This window comes from Copidosoma floridanum, unplaced genomic scaffold (assembly GCF_036245765.1).
Source record: "Copidosoma floridanum isolate Cflo_tuat_1 unplaced genomic scaffold, Cflo_Japanese_pri ptg000010l, whole genome shotgun sequence".
In the NCBI taxonomy this organism is placed as follows: Eukaryota; Metazoa; Arthropoda; class Insecta; order Hymenoptera; family Encyrtidae; genus Copidosoma; species Copidosoma floridanum.
This window is the reverse complement of record NW_028321887.1, coordinates 873,693-889,461: the sequence shown is the minus strand read 5'-3', so window position 1 is coordinate 889,461 and position 15,769 is coordinate 873,693. Positions and strand designations below refer to the sequence as shown.

General features: G+C 30.8%; 1 protein-coding gene across 1 annotated transcript in view; it reads right to left on the bottom strand.

Annotated features, from left to right (window-relative positions):
• The window catches only part of LOC149375224 (uncharacterized), a 33,372-nt gene that overhangs the window by 3,011 nt on the left and 14,592 nt on the right, over positions 1-15,769 (bottom strand). The window contains 5 exon segments of the mRNA XM_089589918.1: positions 3,030-3,219; positions 4,759-4,916; positions 14,003-14,548; positions 14,652-14,855; positions 14,972-15,133. Of these exon segments, the coding sequence (XP_089446044.1) occupies positions 3,030-3,219; positions 4,759-4,916; positions 14,003-14,548; positions 14,652-14,855; positions 14,972-15,133 (1,260 nt within the window).

Sequence of the window (15,769 nt, the reverse complement as noted above, 5' to 3'; positions counted from 1 at the left end):
TCATGGAATTCACATTATTTTTCATCTAAAATTGACCCAGCTTCAGTTTTCCTGGATGAAGGGTCGTAATTAGAATTAAGACTTCTCACGATATTGTAGCTATACTGATAATAATATAAAAATGAAACAAATTAGATTTGTTAAAATTTAATCATCATTTTCCTGTATGTTTCTAAAAATTAAGCATTGTATATCATTAAACAGTGTTCAATTAAGCAGCGATAATCTGCTTATAAGATTTTTCCTTATTATTTGCTAAATTTATTCATTGGTGTTTTCTATCCAAAAGCGTTTAACATACATATACATACCATAACCCCTACTGTAGGACGTTATACGTTATACTGTTAGTACAGTAGATATGTTATTATACATATATACATGTACCCTGGCCAGGCTCTGATCATAGCCTGCAGTCAACCTCATTACACCGTGTGATAAACTCTACATTTCAGCCTGCCCAGGCCCTGGCATGGATGTAAGGATTGCCTGGCCAGGCCCTGGTCTTAGTCTTTAGATCACATTTTTTTCGAGTAGTTTACCTTTCTCGATTCATTTTTCTCTGTATTTTAACAATGCACACCCGACAAGAATGTGATCCAAAGACTAAGACGAGGGCCTAGCCAGGCAAGTCTTATATCGATGCCAGGGCCTGGGCAGGCTTAAATGTAGAGTTTATCACACGGTGTAATGAGGTTGACCGCAGGCTATGATTAGGGCCTAGCTAGGGTGTATGCATATATATATATAATAACATATATCTACTGCACTAACAGTACTACGTACTAACGTACTTCAATAAGGGTTATGGTATGTATATGTACATTCAACGCTTTTGGATGGAAAACAAAACGTGGAATAATTTTAGCAAATGATAAGGAAATATATAAGCAGACGATTGCTTTATTGAACACTGTTTAGTGATATACAATGTTTAATTCTTAGAAACATACAAGAAAATGATGATTAAATTTTTACAAATCTAATTTTTTTTTTTTACATTATTGTATTACTATAGCTACAAACTTAGAAATACTGTCTTGAAGAAATTGTTTGTAATTTACTTAAAAAACAGTGTAACGTTGATATTTGTTTCTCTTGTATTTGTACTCGTAGTAATCATACCAAGTATAAATAGCTTAATTTTTTTTCTCAAAATTTGCGCACTCTTTTAATTTTTTCTTTTAGTCATTCAACTTTCGTTTGAAGCACTTACGGATAGAAATGAATGAACAAGTATAAACAAACAGACGATCAATTAATGGAAGCGTGTGTGTATCACTATAGGCATTTATGTATGTATCTATGTAAGTGGGAGGAAGAGACGATTAGAATACAAAGAGTGTGTGAGAAAAGAGCAAAATCAAAATAAAAGAAAATTTTTTTTCTTTTGTTCCTTACGTGTTACCAGCTTGCATGTTTCGTGTGGCTAAAAAATTTGATAAAAATTGATATAAACTCTCTATTAACCGCCGTTTCGCTCGGTTAACAAGCAGGAAACTAATTTTTTTGTTTTTCCTCCATATCTTGGCACCTGCAAATTAATGAGCATAAGTTTAAGGTTAGAAATCACCACAGGAACTGAAATATTGAGTGTAATACAATTTACAGCTGGGACCATTCAATACGCACCATTGCTCTGAATATATATTACTATTACAGTGTTTTGCAGGTGTTATAAGCAGTGCTGGCTACGATGGTGGATACGAAGGGACAAGATCATCGATGCATTCAACGATTGATAATTCACTTGGATGATGAGGAGTTTTGGAATAATAATATAACACATTTTTCTTTCTTCAGTTTCATTATCATTTTCCACTGCCATTTCTCTCGAATTGAGTTTTTTTTTTTTGTTTTTTGTTTTTTTTTTTTTGTTTTTAGAGTAAAATCAAAAAATTTTCTTTTATTTTGATTTTGCTCGGTTAACAAGCAGGAAACAAATTTTTTTTGCTGTTTTTCCTTTATATTACGGTATCTGCGAATAAGCAAGCATAAATTTAAATCTAAAAAAGATTAGAAATCACCTCAGAAACTTTAATGCCAAGTTTCATACAGTTTACAGCTGGGACTATTAAATGCGCACCATTGCCTTAACTAATATGTGTGCCAAAATTACTCTATGGTGTCTAAAATAATGTATCGAATATGATTCTTGTAACAAAAGTATGAATCCATAGATGCATATAATTCCGTACAATTATTATATAAGTATTTATATTACACATATAGATATTTTTAGAAATTTAAGGCTTTGCTATAGAATAGGACCCTCCCAAATACGTTAGCTGATATGTTATCTGAGATGTTAACTGATATGTCGTGTAAATATATGTTATTGGATATTCATGCGGATGAAAATAGCATTTAGGATACCTAGAGAGACGTAAATCACATAATTTAACAGTTTTTTATTAGTCTTAATATTTTCAGTTAAGTTACAGATGACATTTTGACATGACATATCAACTGACGCGTCAGGTGACATATCAGCTGACGTTTATTATGAGGGAAAGTACTACTTACATTTCTCTTTATATAGTCGATCAACAAAGCTATTGTTATCTGGCATGCAGATGCTATGAACGATTATGCCTTAATTCTTGATGCATTGTACTTGCATGCTGAACTATGTTATGATCTTAAATAATTATGAACAATTTTGATCAAAGAATATATACACACTAATAAGAAGACTCATTATAAAAATCATCTGTTAGGAATATAGGCTGTCTAAATTCTCGTTATAATCGTATCAGAGGGAGGCTGTATGTATTTATCAGTTTTTGAATTAATCATCAAGTCAATTTTCTTTCCGTTGAATAAACCTTATCTGACTACTGAAATTACCTGAATTGGCAAACACTCTTATAAATATGTAATGGTAAAATAAGCCTAAGAGTCTTAGCGTTACATTTTTTTTTAAAACAAAATTATTTTGAATAATCAACATGTTACTAAATCTTTACTAGCAGTAATAATATTTTAGCAAGCAAATGTGCAAATAGAATATTCAAAGTTCTCCTCACCTTATTTCCCGATATTCCGGGAATATCGTCTTCGTTGTCGACATTATTGTAAGATACTACATCCATAACGTGGTTGTCTTCATCTTCAACTTCAACTAAGGCATTGAGAAATGACGGCAGTAATGTTGGTTGATCGTCTACAGTTGTGTCAGCATTCACAGTGTTTGAAGAAAGCCCTTTGCAAACGGCTCTAAAAAATGTAATTCATTGATTACACAATAAAGTAGCGATCCATACACCACTACGTAACCTAACATTTTTGGGCTGTACTGCCGTGCCACGGAAAAAAAGCGTAAGTACAGCCAGTGTCAAACTAAGAAAACTGAAAAAAACTATTTATGTTAAAAACATGATGAAAATCGAATTTCTCAACAGCGAAAAAACTGTTTCTAGGGTAATTAGGGCATGCACAGCTGGCAAAAGTTATTCATTAAGTATTCATTTTGTATTCCAGAAATTTTTATGAGTTCATCATGTTAACTTGATTCATCCCAAATGAATTCATATTGTATTCATCATTTTATCGAGTTATGTCCGATGAATTGAATTCCTGAAGTATTCATAAGTAATTCTTTAATTGTCTGCAGTAAAAATAAATTTATCATAATAACTTAATGTATTTAAATGGCTTCTAACGTAGTCATGAAGAATTTTTTAATTAATAAAGAGCTCTTTATAAGTTAATTAATAATTTTCAATTTGAAAATATATAAATAGAGTTGAATACATAGTTAAAAAGTGTGATCGGAATTAAAGGATAGGTTACTTAAAGAAAGAAGAATTCTTTCAAAAACGAGCACAATATTACTCAAGGAACGAATTTTATATGTGTAAATCATTTACAATAATTTTCAAAGCAAGTTTACATCAAACACTTAAAGAAATAATTAGTAATTAAACGGTACTTAAAAATGCACATATTATACTATAATCTCAGTCTCACAGTAAGAGTTTAAAACTCAAGTGTACATCAGGTATTTATGAAAATAAGCTTTAAATTTTAGCACAACAATTTTGTAAAGTAAATTGCATTTGTCATTTAAAGAAAAAAGATTTTTTTAGATAAAAAGCACAATATTACTCAAGGAACTAATCTTGTATGTTTATAAACTAATCTTACAATCCCTTATGATAATTTTTAAGGGAAGTTTGCATCAAGCACTTAAAGAAATGATCATTAACCAAACAGTAGATAAACTAATTAATACACTATAACCTCGATCCAACAGAAAGAGTTTTAAACTCAAGTGTACATCAGGTACTTATAAAAAAAAACTTTTCATTTTAACACAAAAGTTGTAAGTGAAAGAAATAAAAATTTCTTTGGAAAAAAGCATATCAGTCTAGGAACTCATATTAAAGTAACCTTACAAAAAAAAATTTTTTATGATGTATAAAAAACATTTGGTTTATAATACAATAATAATCATTCTTCAAAGATCCTCTTCCTCCTTGGATGGTAGCGTGTCTTTTAAAGACTTTTTTTTTTAAAGATTTAGATTTTGGAACTCTATCAGATGCATGCTGCACCCAATTTGTAACAACATTTGCACAGTCATTCCTAGAGAATTTTGTCTTTTGAAAGTCCTTGGTAATAGTATCTAAGAAAATGAATTAAAACTATTTATTGTAAATTTCATGGTTATATTTATATTATAATAATAATAATAATAATAATAATAATAATAATAATAATGTTAGTACGTTACCTATTAATATTTTAGAAAACCTTAAAGACTTGAAAGCATTTTTCGACTTATCCTCGCCACGGGTATTTCCTGTCCATGAAAAATGTTCCATCACCATTTCACTTTTCAAAGAATCATACAGCGTGTTTCTAATGCATTCTGCTGCATCTTTTCCACCAACTTTTCGTATGTACATTTTCTAAAAAAAAATTTGATGATTTAGTCAGAAATTTCACAAAATGGTTGTACAGAAAAATTTTATATTTATCAACTTACAAATTGCTTTTCTGCAATTTTGGAACTGCTAAGTAAATCTTCGAAATTTGAAAGAGGTTCAATCGATGCTATCAGAAACTAGGGAAGAATATTTTCTTCCTCCTCTTCCTCTTCTCCATCTTGAAGTGCTCGCCTTCCTTTTGAATATCTTAGGATTTGCTTTAACAGTTTTATAATTTGACTTTGACCTGTTTCAGACATTTTTACTGTCACATATTCTAGAATAAATTTAATTTAAAAAATACTAGTGTGAATTTCACGGTACGTTGATAGTAGAAAAGTAGAGTTTTTTAAATTACCAAGATAATTACCATTATTATTTACAACTGGTGCACAATTTACTAGTTCTGTGCAATTTATTACTGAAATGTTGTTGCTAGGTTTTAATTGAGGCGATTTGTTCTGTTGTTGAAAATTTTCTAAAAACTACAGACTATTACTACAGAGTAAGTGTTACTTAAGGCGCTTCTCCCTCGAGAGGTACACCATCTAGCGTTAATTGTATATGCGTTACCATGTCGGTAAATGAGTTAGCATTTAGAGTGCAAAGTTGGCAATCATGTACTTATTTCGCGAAATGAGATAAATAATAATAATTATTTACCTTCTCTGATTCGATATTATTAGGAAAAAAATTTTGCGCCAGTATTCTGCATATCTATGTGCGTAATTCAATTTGAATGTGGTGCAGAAGACACATGTTGCCAACTGCGTTTCACCAAATTATTTCGCGACAAAAGCAACCTCTAATTTTCATTGCTTTCTACTTTAAAACTCAAATTACTAATAAAAGTAAACGTAAAAAGTTTCTATTTAATTGACTAAAACATTTCTGGAACTTACAACTATGTGGTGATGATTTTTAATCAAAGACAAATAATTTATTTTCCGAGTTATCTACAAAACAGAGCAGTGAGTCGACAGCCGTTGCCATAAGACACCGTGTGTTAGACAAAGAGATGCATACGAATTTGTCGAACTTTGAAATTGTTTTACGCAAAAACTAAACGTACAATTTTGCTCAAATTTTCAGAAAATGTGTATTAATATGTCATCTAGCAATAAACAAAGTTTCAAGCAAAAATATAATAGTTCATTTTTCGGGAGAAGCGCCTTAAATAAAGAATGATGTATAAAAAAATTACATAAAAGAAGTAATTTACTAAAATATTATTGTATAGATTTAAAAAAAAAAAAAAAAAAAATTAAAAGATTTTTTGAAATAGCGTAATATTTTATTATTAAAAAAAAAATAACCTTATAACCTTTTAGAATGGTGATAATTAAGCTATTTTCATGTTTCAGATCGTAATAAAAGTTTAATCATTTATATCAAATGCGAGAAATGTAGTTGTAGTTTTAAAAATGATTTTTTGGGTGAGTACAAGAAAAAGTCTTATCAGAGTGTAAGGAAATCAAGAGCCTTTTCAGATTTCTGGGGAAAATTGAGCTGTTTTAAACTACGTGACAAGAAAGAGTATTTTTTACTAATTTTTTTTTGCTCCGATTATAATGTGGCAGTCTATACGGTTATACATATAAAATACTAAATCATTAATTACTTGATTATTCTTAAACTAATAAAGCAGTAATTGATAACACAAACACTAATTAAGGTAACGCGGAGTGCTTTCTGCCCCATAATGACACGAATAAAGCAATAATTTGTATTGATAAAGTAGATCGTAAATACTCCGTATCATTTGGTTGTAAGCTTTTCTATTATTAATAAATATTTTATTAGTTATTCAACAACGAGGCCAGTAAGTGACTTATGTTACCACAATGTTATTAAGTGATGCTTAATTAATATACGCATATATACATACATACTTGTATTGCCAACTTGAAGTTAAAGAAAAAAAAAATTTTACTTAAAGAGACCCTTTTTTCCTCTAGATTTAAAAAAGCTCTTTTCCGCCTTCTAACCTCAAAATAGCACCTTTGCCGCTTGATTTTGGGTTCTCAGGCGGAAAAATAGTATACGAAACTTGTTCGAAAAGGCTTCTTTACGAACCTCGTTACGGCCCTCGCCTCCAGCTCGTGCCAAAACATCTCGGTTCGTAAATCGAAGCCTTTGCAAACTCGTACGTAATATACTATTTATGTCTTCTACTCTAAAAGGACTCTTTCTTGCGCTGAGGCAACGATATTATTCGCCGATTCAAGAAATTGTAAAACTTGGAAAAAATTTAATCACATCCTAATTTATTAATAAAAAGCGGGCCTCACTTTAAATAAACAAATTTGCAGTGCAAGATCTTCAAAAAATCCACTCAGTTTTCTGACACTCTAAAAAGCTATCAATAAATTTTTTAGTATTTTCTCTGCAGTAAAAGAGTTATTTAACAATTTTAAATTACGTTGAGTAGCAAATTAAAATTTGTAATCATTTATTGCAATCTAACGTTCTTTGTCATCAAACAATCGTATAAGATATTTAAAAACAAACCAAACTACATTCATTTTTTTTAGCTACAGTAAAAAGTTAAATGTACATATAAATTACAACCTCAGATTGGTAAAACCTGTCAATGAAACCATAATATTTATCACATTAAAGTAAAACTATCCTATGAAAAAAAACTCTTATGGAATGTGTGAAAATAGAAAATGTTGTTTTTTCGTACTGTATGAAATAAGATCTTGTTAAGAATTTAATTAAATCTACAAATTAGGAAGTTGTTCTCTCAATCTTAATAAAATAATCAAGAAATTGTTAAAAGGTGCGACAACCTTAAAAAGGTATGACAATTGTTTTTCCCAAGCCATTGTAATTATATGAAAAAGTAATCCTTCTGAGTCCTGAATCATTGACATCGGTCGAAAAGTCTGAGATCACACACATGCGACCATACGAGTACGCACATAAAATTTTATATGATCTACCAAGTATTTATCTTAGTTGTCAATGTTTCTATCATTCAAATTAATACCTTTTTTAAAAGTAGTGAGATATATTAACTATTTTTTAATATTTATGGGCTGACAGCATACAAATATTAAACACCGATTTTATTTTATTTATTTATTTTTTTAAAATTATTGTATAAATTTGCTGGTAACAATTATTAATGATGTTATTAAAACGAAAGTAAATTTTTTGGGCCTTGGGCCCATAAACTGGATGTTCATAATTTCTTGGAAGTTTGAAAACGTTTAAACTTTATTTATATCCTTAAAAATAATTTGTTTATTATTATAAAATTATGAAATAGCTTTGCAAACTAGAACTATTAACGTAATAAATTATTTAATAGACCCAGTGTTAAAAATATGATTTTCCTACCTTTTTGAGAGGCTGATGTGCTCTCGGTAGGAAAAATGGTATTCGCCACATAAGATCCATCCCTCCGGGGCAACCTTACGGACGGTGATGGCGCTTATCCGACGAAAACTACCATTTTTTGACGTGCCCAAAAAAAAAAGTGCTGACAACATGGATAAATTAAAACAAAAGTTATAATAATAAATTAAAATAGAATAATGAATTGTACTAAAAAAAAAAAAAATACGACGGCAATTGGAATTGGTCCCCAAATTGCAAAACTATGACATCAGTGACATAAGCCGTAGCCATCTCAGCTATTCAAACTTCGGTCATTGTATAATCCGTAGTAACCGTAGAACAGTACATATGTTCATTCATAAGCTTGGCCAACAGTTCATAGCCATTATGATAAGTAAAAATAGTAACTTAAATTTAACGTGCTTATAGTCATACTGTTAACCTCAAAAAATGTTTTAAGCTAAATATTTTTTCACCGTACTTTCTTTAGTACACTGTAGTATAAAAAAATCTAAAGTACAGGAAGAATTAAAAAATAAATGTCTTGAAAGTCTGAGCTTATAATTGCTTAAGCTTTTATTTGTATGATTTAATTTTCGAAAAATAATATAGCTAGCCTCTCTTAAACTTTCATATATTACAGAGAATTATAAAATGAAAGAATAGGTTTTTTATTTTATTAATATTAGATGTCAAATCTTTTTTTTTTTCTTCATTTCCCAATTCTTAATTTCTAAGATCTTATTTAAGAAGTAAGTAAATACAGTGAGAAAGGCTCGTCGCTTGCTTTCACTATGATATACGCGGTGATATAGCTATATAGCTGTATTCGGCATTTCCACTCCTCTCTCCGTAGGCACATATTCAGTATACCCCTTCCACGCGTCTCTAAAGTATGTGCCTACATGCCCATTTCTGCGCGAATCCGTAAGCACACACTTGGCCTACCCCCTTCTCACTTCTCAAATAGAAAAAAATATGTGCGCCTGATTTGGCCACTTGGCCAAGACGGGGCGCTTAAAATAGTGGCAAAAAGTGAACTCGCGCCGTAGCATTGCATTCATAGTCCGGGAGCCAGGGTACTTTTCGTAGCCGATGGAGGTCCATGGCTGCACCAAAGTTTTTTTTATGTATTTTGATGCGCTGAATCCGATTTTCGAAGGTACTTGGCTGTAAAGTCGGCCGATTAATTGTTATAAACATTTTTTATAAACAAATAAGAAATTTTCATTTTTTTTAGATTCTTTGGCCAATTTTAAGACAAAAAGTATTCTTGTCATTTTTTCGTAAAACCCTTCGTTTACGAGTAAAAAATTCACGAAGTTTCGAAAAACAGGGTTTTTCACGAAATTCGACCATGCGTTGCACATTCATTAATGCACATTTTTTAATCCAACACGGCTTAAAACTTTCGTATAATATAGTACTACAATAATATGGAATGAGCAATGTATGATTTGAATTGGATTTTTATCTAGCAATGCCTCATCGTTAGGTCTCTTGCGTGCTTACGCGGTAAGTATGTACTGGAGACCACACATGAGAGTTCATTATGTTTATTTATAAAGAGCTGCATTTAAACTTTCTTCCGATATTTTCACTCCTTATTTAAATTTCTAAGGATGCACATCATAAAAATTGTTAGGTAGCATATTGTTAAACAATTTGTTTAAACAAAAATTTTTTTTTATTTTTGAAAAAAAATTTTTTTTATTTATCTATCATGTTTTTAGCAACAAGAATCTAATAAATGCATAAATGATTCCCAATAACCCAAATATTTGCGTTATCTACAATTTGTACATTTTAGAACATGAAGCATTTAGGTGACATAATAACTGAAATTAACTGAATTCTTAGTCTCAGTTTATCATTTGCATTACATAAACTTGTTTTACTACTTACCCTTTTTCCTTTTTACAGTAGAATATCGAAAGAAAGTTTAAACGCAGCTCTTTATAAATAAACATAATGAACTCTCATGTGTGGTCTCCAGTACATACTTACCGCGTAAGCACGCAAGAGACCTAACGATGAGGCATTGCTAGATAAAAATCCAATTCAAATCATACATTGCTCATTCCATATTATTGTAGTACTATATTATACGAAAGTTTTAAGCCGTGTTGGATTAAAAAATGTGCATTAATGAATGTGCAACGCATGGTCGAATTTCGTGAAAAACCCTGTTTTTCGAAACTTCGTGAATTTTTTACTCGTAAACGAAGGGTTTTACGAAAAAATGACAAGAATACTTTTTGTCTTAAAATTGGCCAAAGAATCTAAAAAAAATGAAAATTTCTTATTTGTTTATAAAAAATGTTTATAACAATTAATCGGTCGACTTTACAGCCAAGTACCTTCGAAAATCGGATTCAGCGCATCAAAATACATAAAAAAAACTTTGGTGCAGCCATGGACCTCCATCGGCTACGAAAAGTACCCTGGCTCCCGGACTATCAGCAATCTCTCTACTAACCTCTGTCAATGCATTCCAACAATGACTAGCATGCATTCCAAGTAACAAACGTAAATTAAAAAATTGTTTATATAATTGAGTACAGTTATTGTTATAAACGATTTACTTGTATTCGCAAAAAAAGCAAATTCTTATAAATCGTTACTGAAGAACATGAAAAAAAAGTAATTTATTTTTTAGATTTAAATTGCTAGTGATAGTACTTGAATTATTTAAACTACTAATTTAAGAAATAATGTATTAAACTGTTATATACTCATCTAAGACAGTATAATAATGCAGCCACTACTTAGTTTGAGAAAAAAAATTATATTCCTTTGATAGTGCTTTTCTCCAGAAATTTAGGTAACGTCTTCAGACATCGAATGTGATATTCAATTTTGTTTTTTTATTAGATTGCAGCGAGTTGACTTTTTTTTGGCTTAAGTACGGCAAGTTGTCATTGTTTTTCCTAGAGCGCAGTGAGTCAGCATTGTTTTCGTTCGAGCGCAGAGAGTTGGCATTGTTTTCACTTGAGTGCGGCAAGTTGGCCTCTTTTTTTGCTAAGAGGTTCGCTGAATAATCCTTTTTTTCGTTAGAGGGCTTGGGCGGATCTTTTTTTCACTAGGATCTGAGCTCACCTTTTTTTTGCTTGAGGCGTCGATACACGCCAGTTGACAATTTAGTCCATGGCTTGAAGGATTTTTTAATCTTATGTTTTCCAGTATAGAAAAAATTGGTCATTTCCCTTCAGAATTTTTCCAGGAATACGGGAAAAATAGTTTTGCCCAAATCAAAAGTTAGCATCATGTGTTTATTTAACAATCTATGATTAAAAGTTAATTTTTTATTTTGGTTTTTTTTTTGTTGCACCTCGGCTTCTATTGCTCTTAGAGACATTTTACGACCGTCAATCTCTTCGTCATAAAATTTTCTATAAAATGGAAAATTTAAATCCATTATTTATTATTTCTAACATATTAATGACGAGAAAGTGTCGAAAAATTTTTTTGTACCGAAACACTTTCGATCGATGTAGAAAAAAACTATCATGTTAATTTGAATGTAACCGTAAGAAAATATAGATATCAAGTTGCAAAACGAAAAGCTATTTGTAAAATTATACAATTATCATTATTTAGAAAAATAAGAAAAACATACATCTTAGAGTGGATCATCTTTATTAAATTAATCTATGATGTTTTGCCAATTATTATTGGCCTCTTCAGACGTTACAATGAAGATGCATCACCTGCTCAAAGCATAGTTCAAACAAAATTTGAAAATCTTTCATTGCAAGAGGTATGAGTATCTAAAAAAAGGCTAAGCTGTACAAGAGTATCTTTATTAAATACTCATGCATACCTTTTGCAATGTAAGATTTTTTAATTTTGTTTGTACTAGGTCTTGAGCAGGCGATGCACCTTTATTATAATGTCTGAAGAGGCGAATGATTAGCGAGACGTTATAGATTAATTTAATAAAGATGCTCAAATACACTAAGTCGTATCTTTTTCTAGTTCATTTAAATATTTAAAAGTTGGAGCAAGATAAAAGTGCAAGATGTTCTTTTTAAGAATTATTAGTATTATATTAGTTAATTAATTAAAGTGAAATTTTGAAGTGTTATTACTAATTTCACGGTCGATTTATCGACGTTTCGCTTCAGTTAAAACATTGTACTTGATGTTAATAATGACAAAAAAAAATTGGTTTCTATAAAATTTGAAGTTTTCTCTTAAAAAATTTTATCATGCTACTTAAACAATTGCATATATCTCAGTCAATTTCACGTATTTTTTTCAACAAACGGCATTGTATTTGTCATAAAAAACACTAATTTTGAGAAAAAGACATGCTTAATTAACGAATTAAATTAAAAAACTGATTGTAATAAAAAAGATATTTATTAAAATTTCCATGTATATTAAGCTTTAGCTTTTCTTGATACATTAAAATTTAGCTTTTAAGGTGATTTACTTTTGCAATAACTATCATCTATCTCACTATCTGTTGCACCATCTATCATAGCACATACACCACGAAGTAAGAGATAAGAAGAAACTCCAATGTAATCTTCCGGTGAAATCTGGGCACATTTTTCCGACAGAGATTATACATATATATAAAAGGGATCTCACCTAACTAGCATCAGAGTCATCTAACATAATTAATGAAAGCTCGAATCATATGGTAACCGCAAACTACCTTACCTTTCAACCAAATCTACCTTACCTAAAGCCAAGCTAACTTATCCTGTAAAAAACTTAATAACAACTTTAATACAAAGACTTGTGATGAACACGATAGCCGAGTGGTCTAAGGCACCTACGGGCACATAGTGCCGATTGATCAAATCTCTTAAAATTCGAATTTTTTTTTTTCCTTTTTTTCGTAACTAATTATAATAGATGAACCTACATCAAACATTGTAATTATAAGATGTCGAGTAATGAAGCATGCTTCTTAAAGCAATTATCGTAATCATCAACTATATTATCGGCAAATAAATATCAAAACTTAATGTGGCATGTGACTTTTAATGTATATATTGCACGTGTAAATAAACGACTTATCGAGCTTAAGAAAAATAATTTTTTTTTACTTTAATTACAAGTACAGTACTTCATTGTATTTCAATAATAAAAAAAAAATTGATCCGATTTGAAAAACTATAATTTATTTTTGCCTTAAGTAAACAAATAAAGGTATTAGTTAATTAGTAACAGTATGAAAAATATAATTTTTAAACAGTTTTATAATTACAGATAAATTAAGATCCTAAATCAGATTTTTCCTTTTTACTCTGAGGTGTGCCGGGTATGTTTTTATTTTTTCTCTTTCTTGTATACGTTTTTTCTATGAGGGGTCGATCGGGGGGACTTTGATAAGCTACTTTTGTATCTTTTTTTTTCCTTTTTGAATCGGTTTTGGTAGAAATATTTTGTTTACTGGACAATGCTGAATTTATATTTTTCCTTATTTCTTTTGTTTCACCCATTTCAACATCTTCCTTAAGAGCCGTAGATGCCAACTTTGAAAGTTTCCTTTTCTCTTTAGTTTTTTCTGTTTCAATGTTTTCGTTTTTATTTAAATGTTTTGTTATAAAAAACATTCGTGTTGATAAAAAAAAAGCTATGATCCTTTCTGTAAATATATATTGATGTTTCTCACATCCGATAAACGTTAAGGATCCAATTTTGTCTACTGCAGTCGTAATGTCGAACAGAGTATTAGAGTGAATATTATTGTGATTGATTACACTCAAAGTAGCTTTTTCCAAGGTGGTAATCAATTGTAAAAGTAGCGCGGATGGTTTAGAAAGGAAGCCCTTTGATTTTAATTCGATTAACCGGTAGTTCTCAGTAACTTTTCCATCATCTGATAGGTGTAAACTTGAGCGACACAGTTCGCACATTACACATTTATTGTTATCCTTAAATTTTGCGAATCTACTTCCTTTGCGAGCAACAAATCCGGCAACGTACGTTAAAACGTAATCAGACGTTGTATTTTGAAAGTAATCATGTTCTTCCAAAATTCTAGCAGCATCGCTGAGACTTTCAACCTTCAAGCCCTTATCAAGTATTGTATCCAACTGAGCCGTCCACTGCTACTTTCTTTCAACGGAATCCTGTATATCATTAATATTTAATAATACTTTCATCATATCGTCACTTGAAACGTTAGAACCTTTTGGAGGTTTCACCAAGGAGTACGTAGAAATTAATTTATACATTTGTATGAATAGTGCTGAGTCGGGATGGTCATTTGAACCGCATACATTTCGCATCATCCCAAAGAAACGCTAAAAAATTGTACAATTCGATTACAGGGATAAGTTAAATTCATGTACATTTTGACCAAAAAAATGTTTAATTATACATTGTGTTACAATAATAAATGTTTACCTCCAAACTATCCTGGTTTAGTCTAGCTGTCATTAAGTACTTATAATTACATTTTTCGACCAAAAATTGACATATCTCTAGCGCACCTTGGAGAGACACTTTCAAACCATACGACATTTGATGAGTTATAAACTTTGGCTTTTCGTTACTTCTTTTAACTGTTTCTTCCCAGTCTCGTAAATATTGGAGAAAAGATTGTATAGCCTACGTACATGTATTACTATTATAATTATCATTGCTGTTCTTATTATCGTCATTGTAGTATGTTTCGTTTTTATTTTAGAATTTTTATTAGAGAAAGCATCAAAATTTGTAAATACCTGCCACATATTTCCTGGTTTTAAGCAGTCAAGTGGGGTTCGGTTGTTCATGGCTTTTATGAGTGACTTAACTCTTTGACAAAATTGTATGGATCCAGAGCAGTCAGTTAGATCGTGATGCATTCCTTTAAATAGTTTCATAGCATCAGCAACACCAAAAAACTGTGAACAAAGAGAAATATCCGCATACTTACAAATCATTAATACAAACAGGTAATTCTGAATATGAGTAACGCATTTTTTTGTACTATCAGAGAGTTATAGAAATAAATTAAATATTTTGTTTTACAGGATTGCATTTTTTTCCATTCAAAAGTTAAATCTTTGGTAAAATTAGTTATATGGCACAGTTTACTTCATATACACATTTGTGCAATTATTCATTTTTTTCTTAATTAGAAAGCTCAATTTTTTTAAGAAAAACAAAACTGGAGGAATACCTATGGGACATGATTCTCTGTAAAGAATGTAAGAATGAAAGAGAAGGAGAGAGTAGCTCGTTTTTTAAAATACTATATGTTATCGATTGTTTGTATAACTGCGCCCGCGAATCGTAAAGTTGACGATTCGAAAAGCCGCGTGCACGGCTTTCGTTTGGAATGTCCGGGGCCGCATTTTTCCTGTTCAAAAATGAAAGGAGCACCGGGGCAAGGGGGGTAATGGCTCTCTTGCGGACGGGAGGCTATGGTGGCAATTGTTTTATGCAGCGAATAACTTGGAAACCAGAGAAATCAACAAAGTGACTGTGTTGTCAAGCAGGAGCAACTCTCTCTTCACTTCTTTCTGAAGACTCGAACC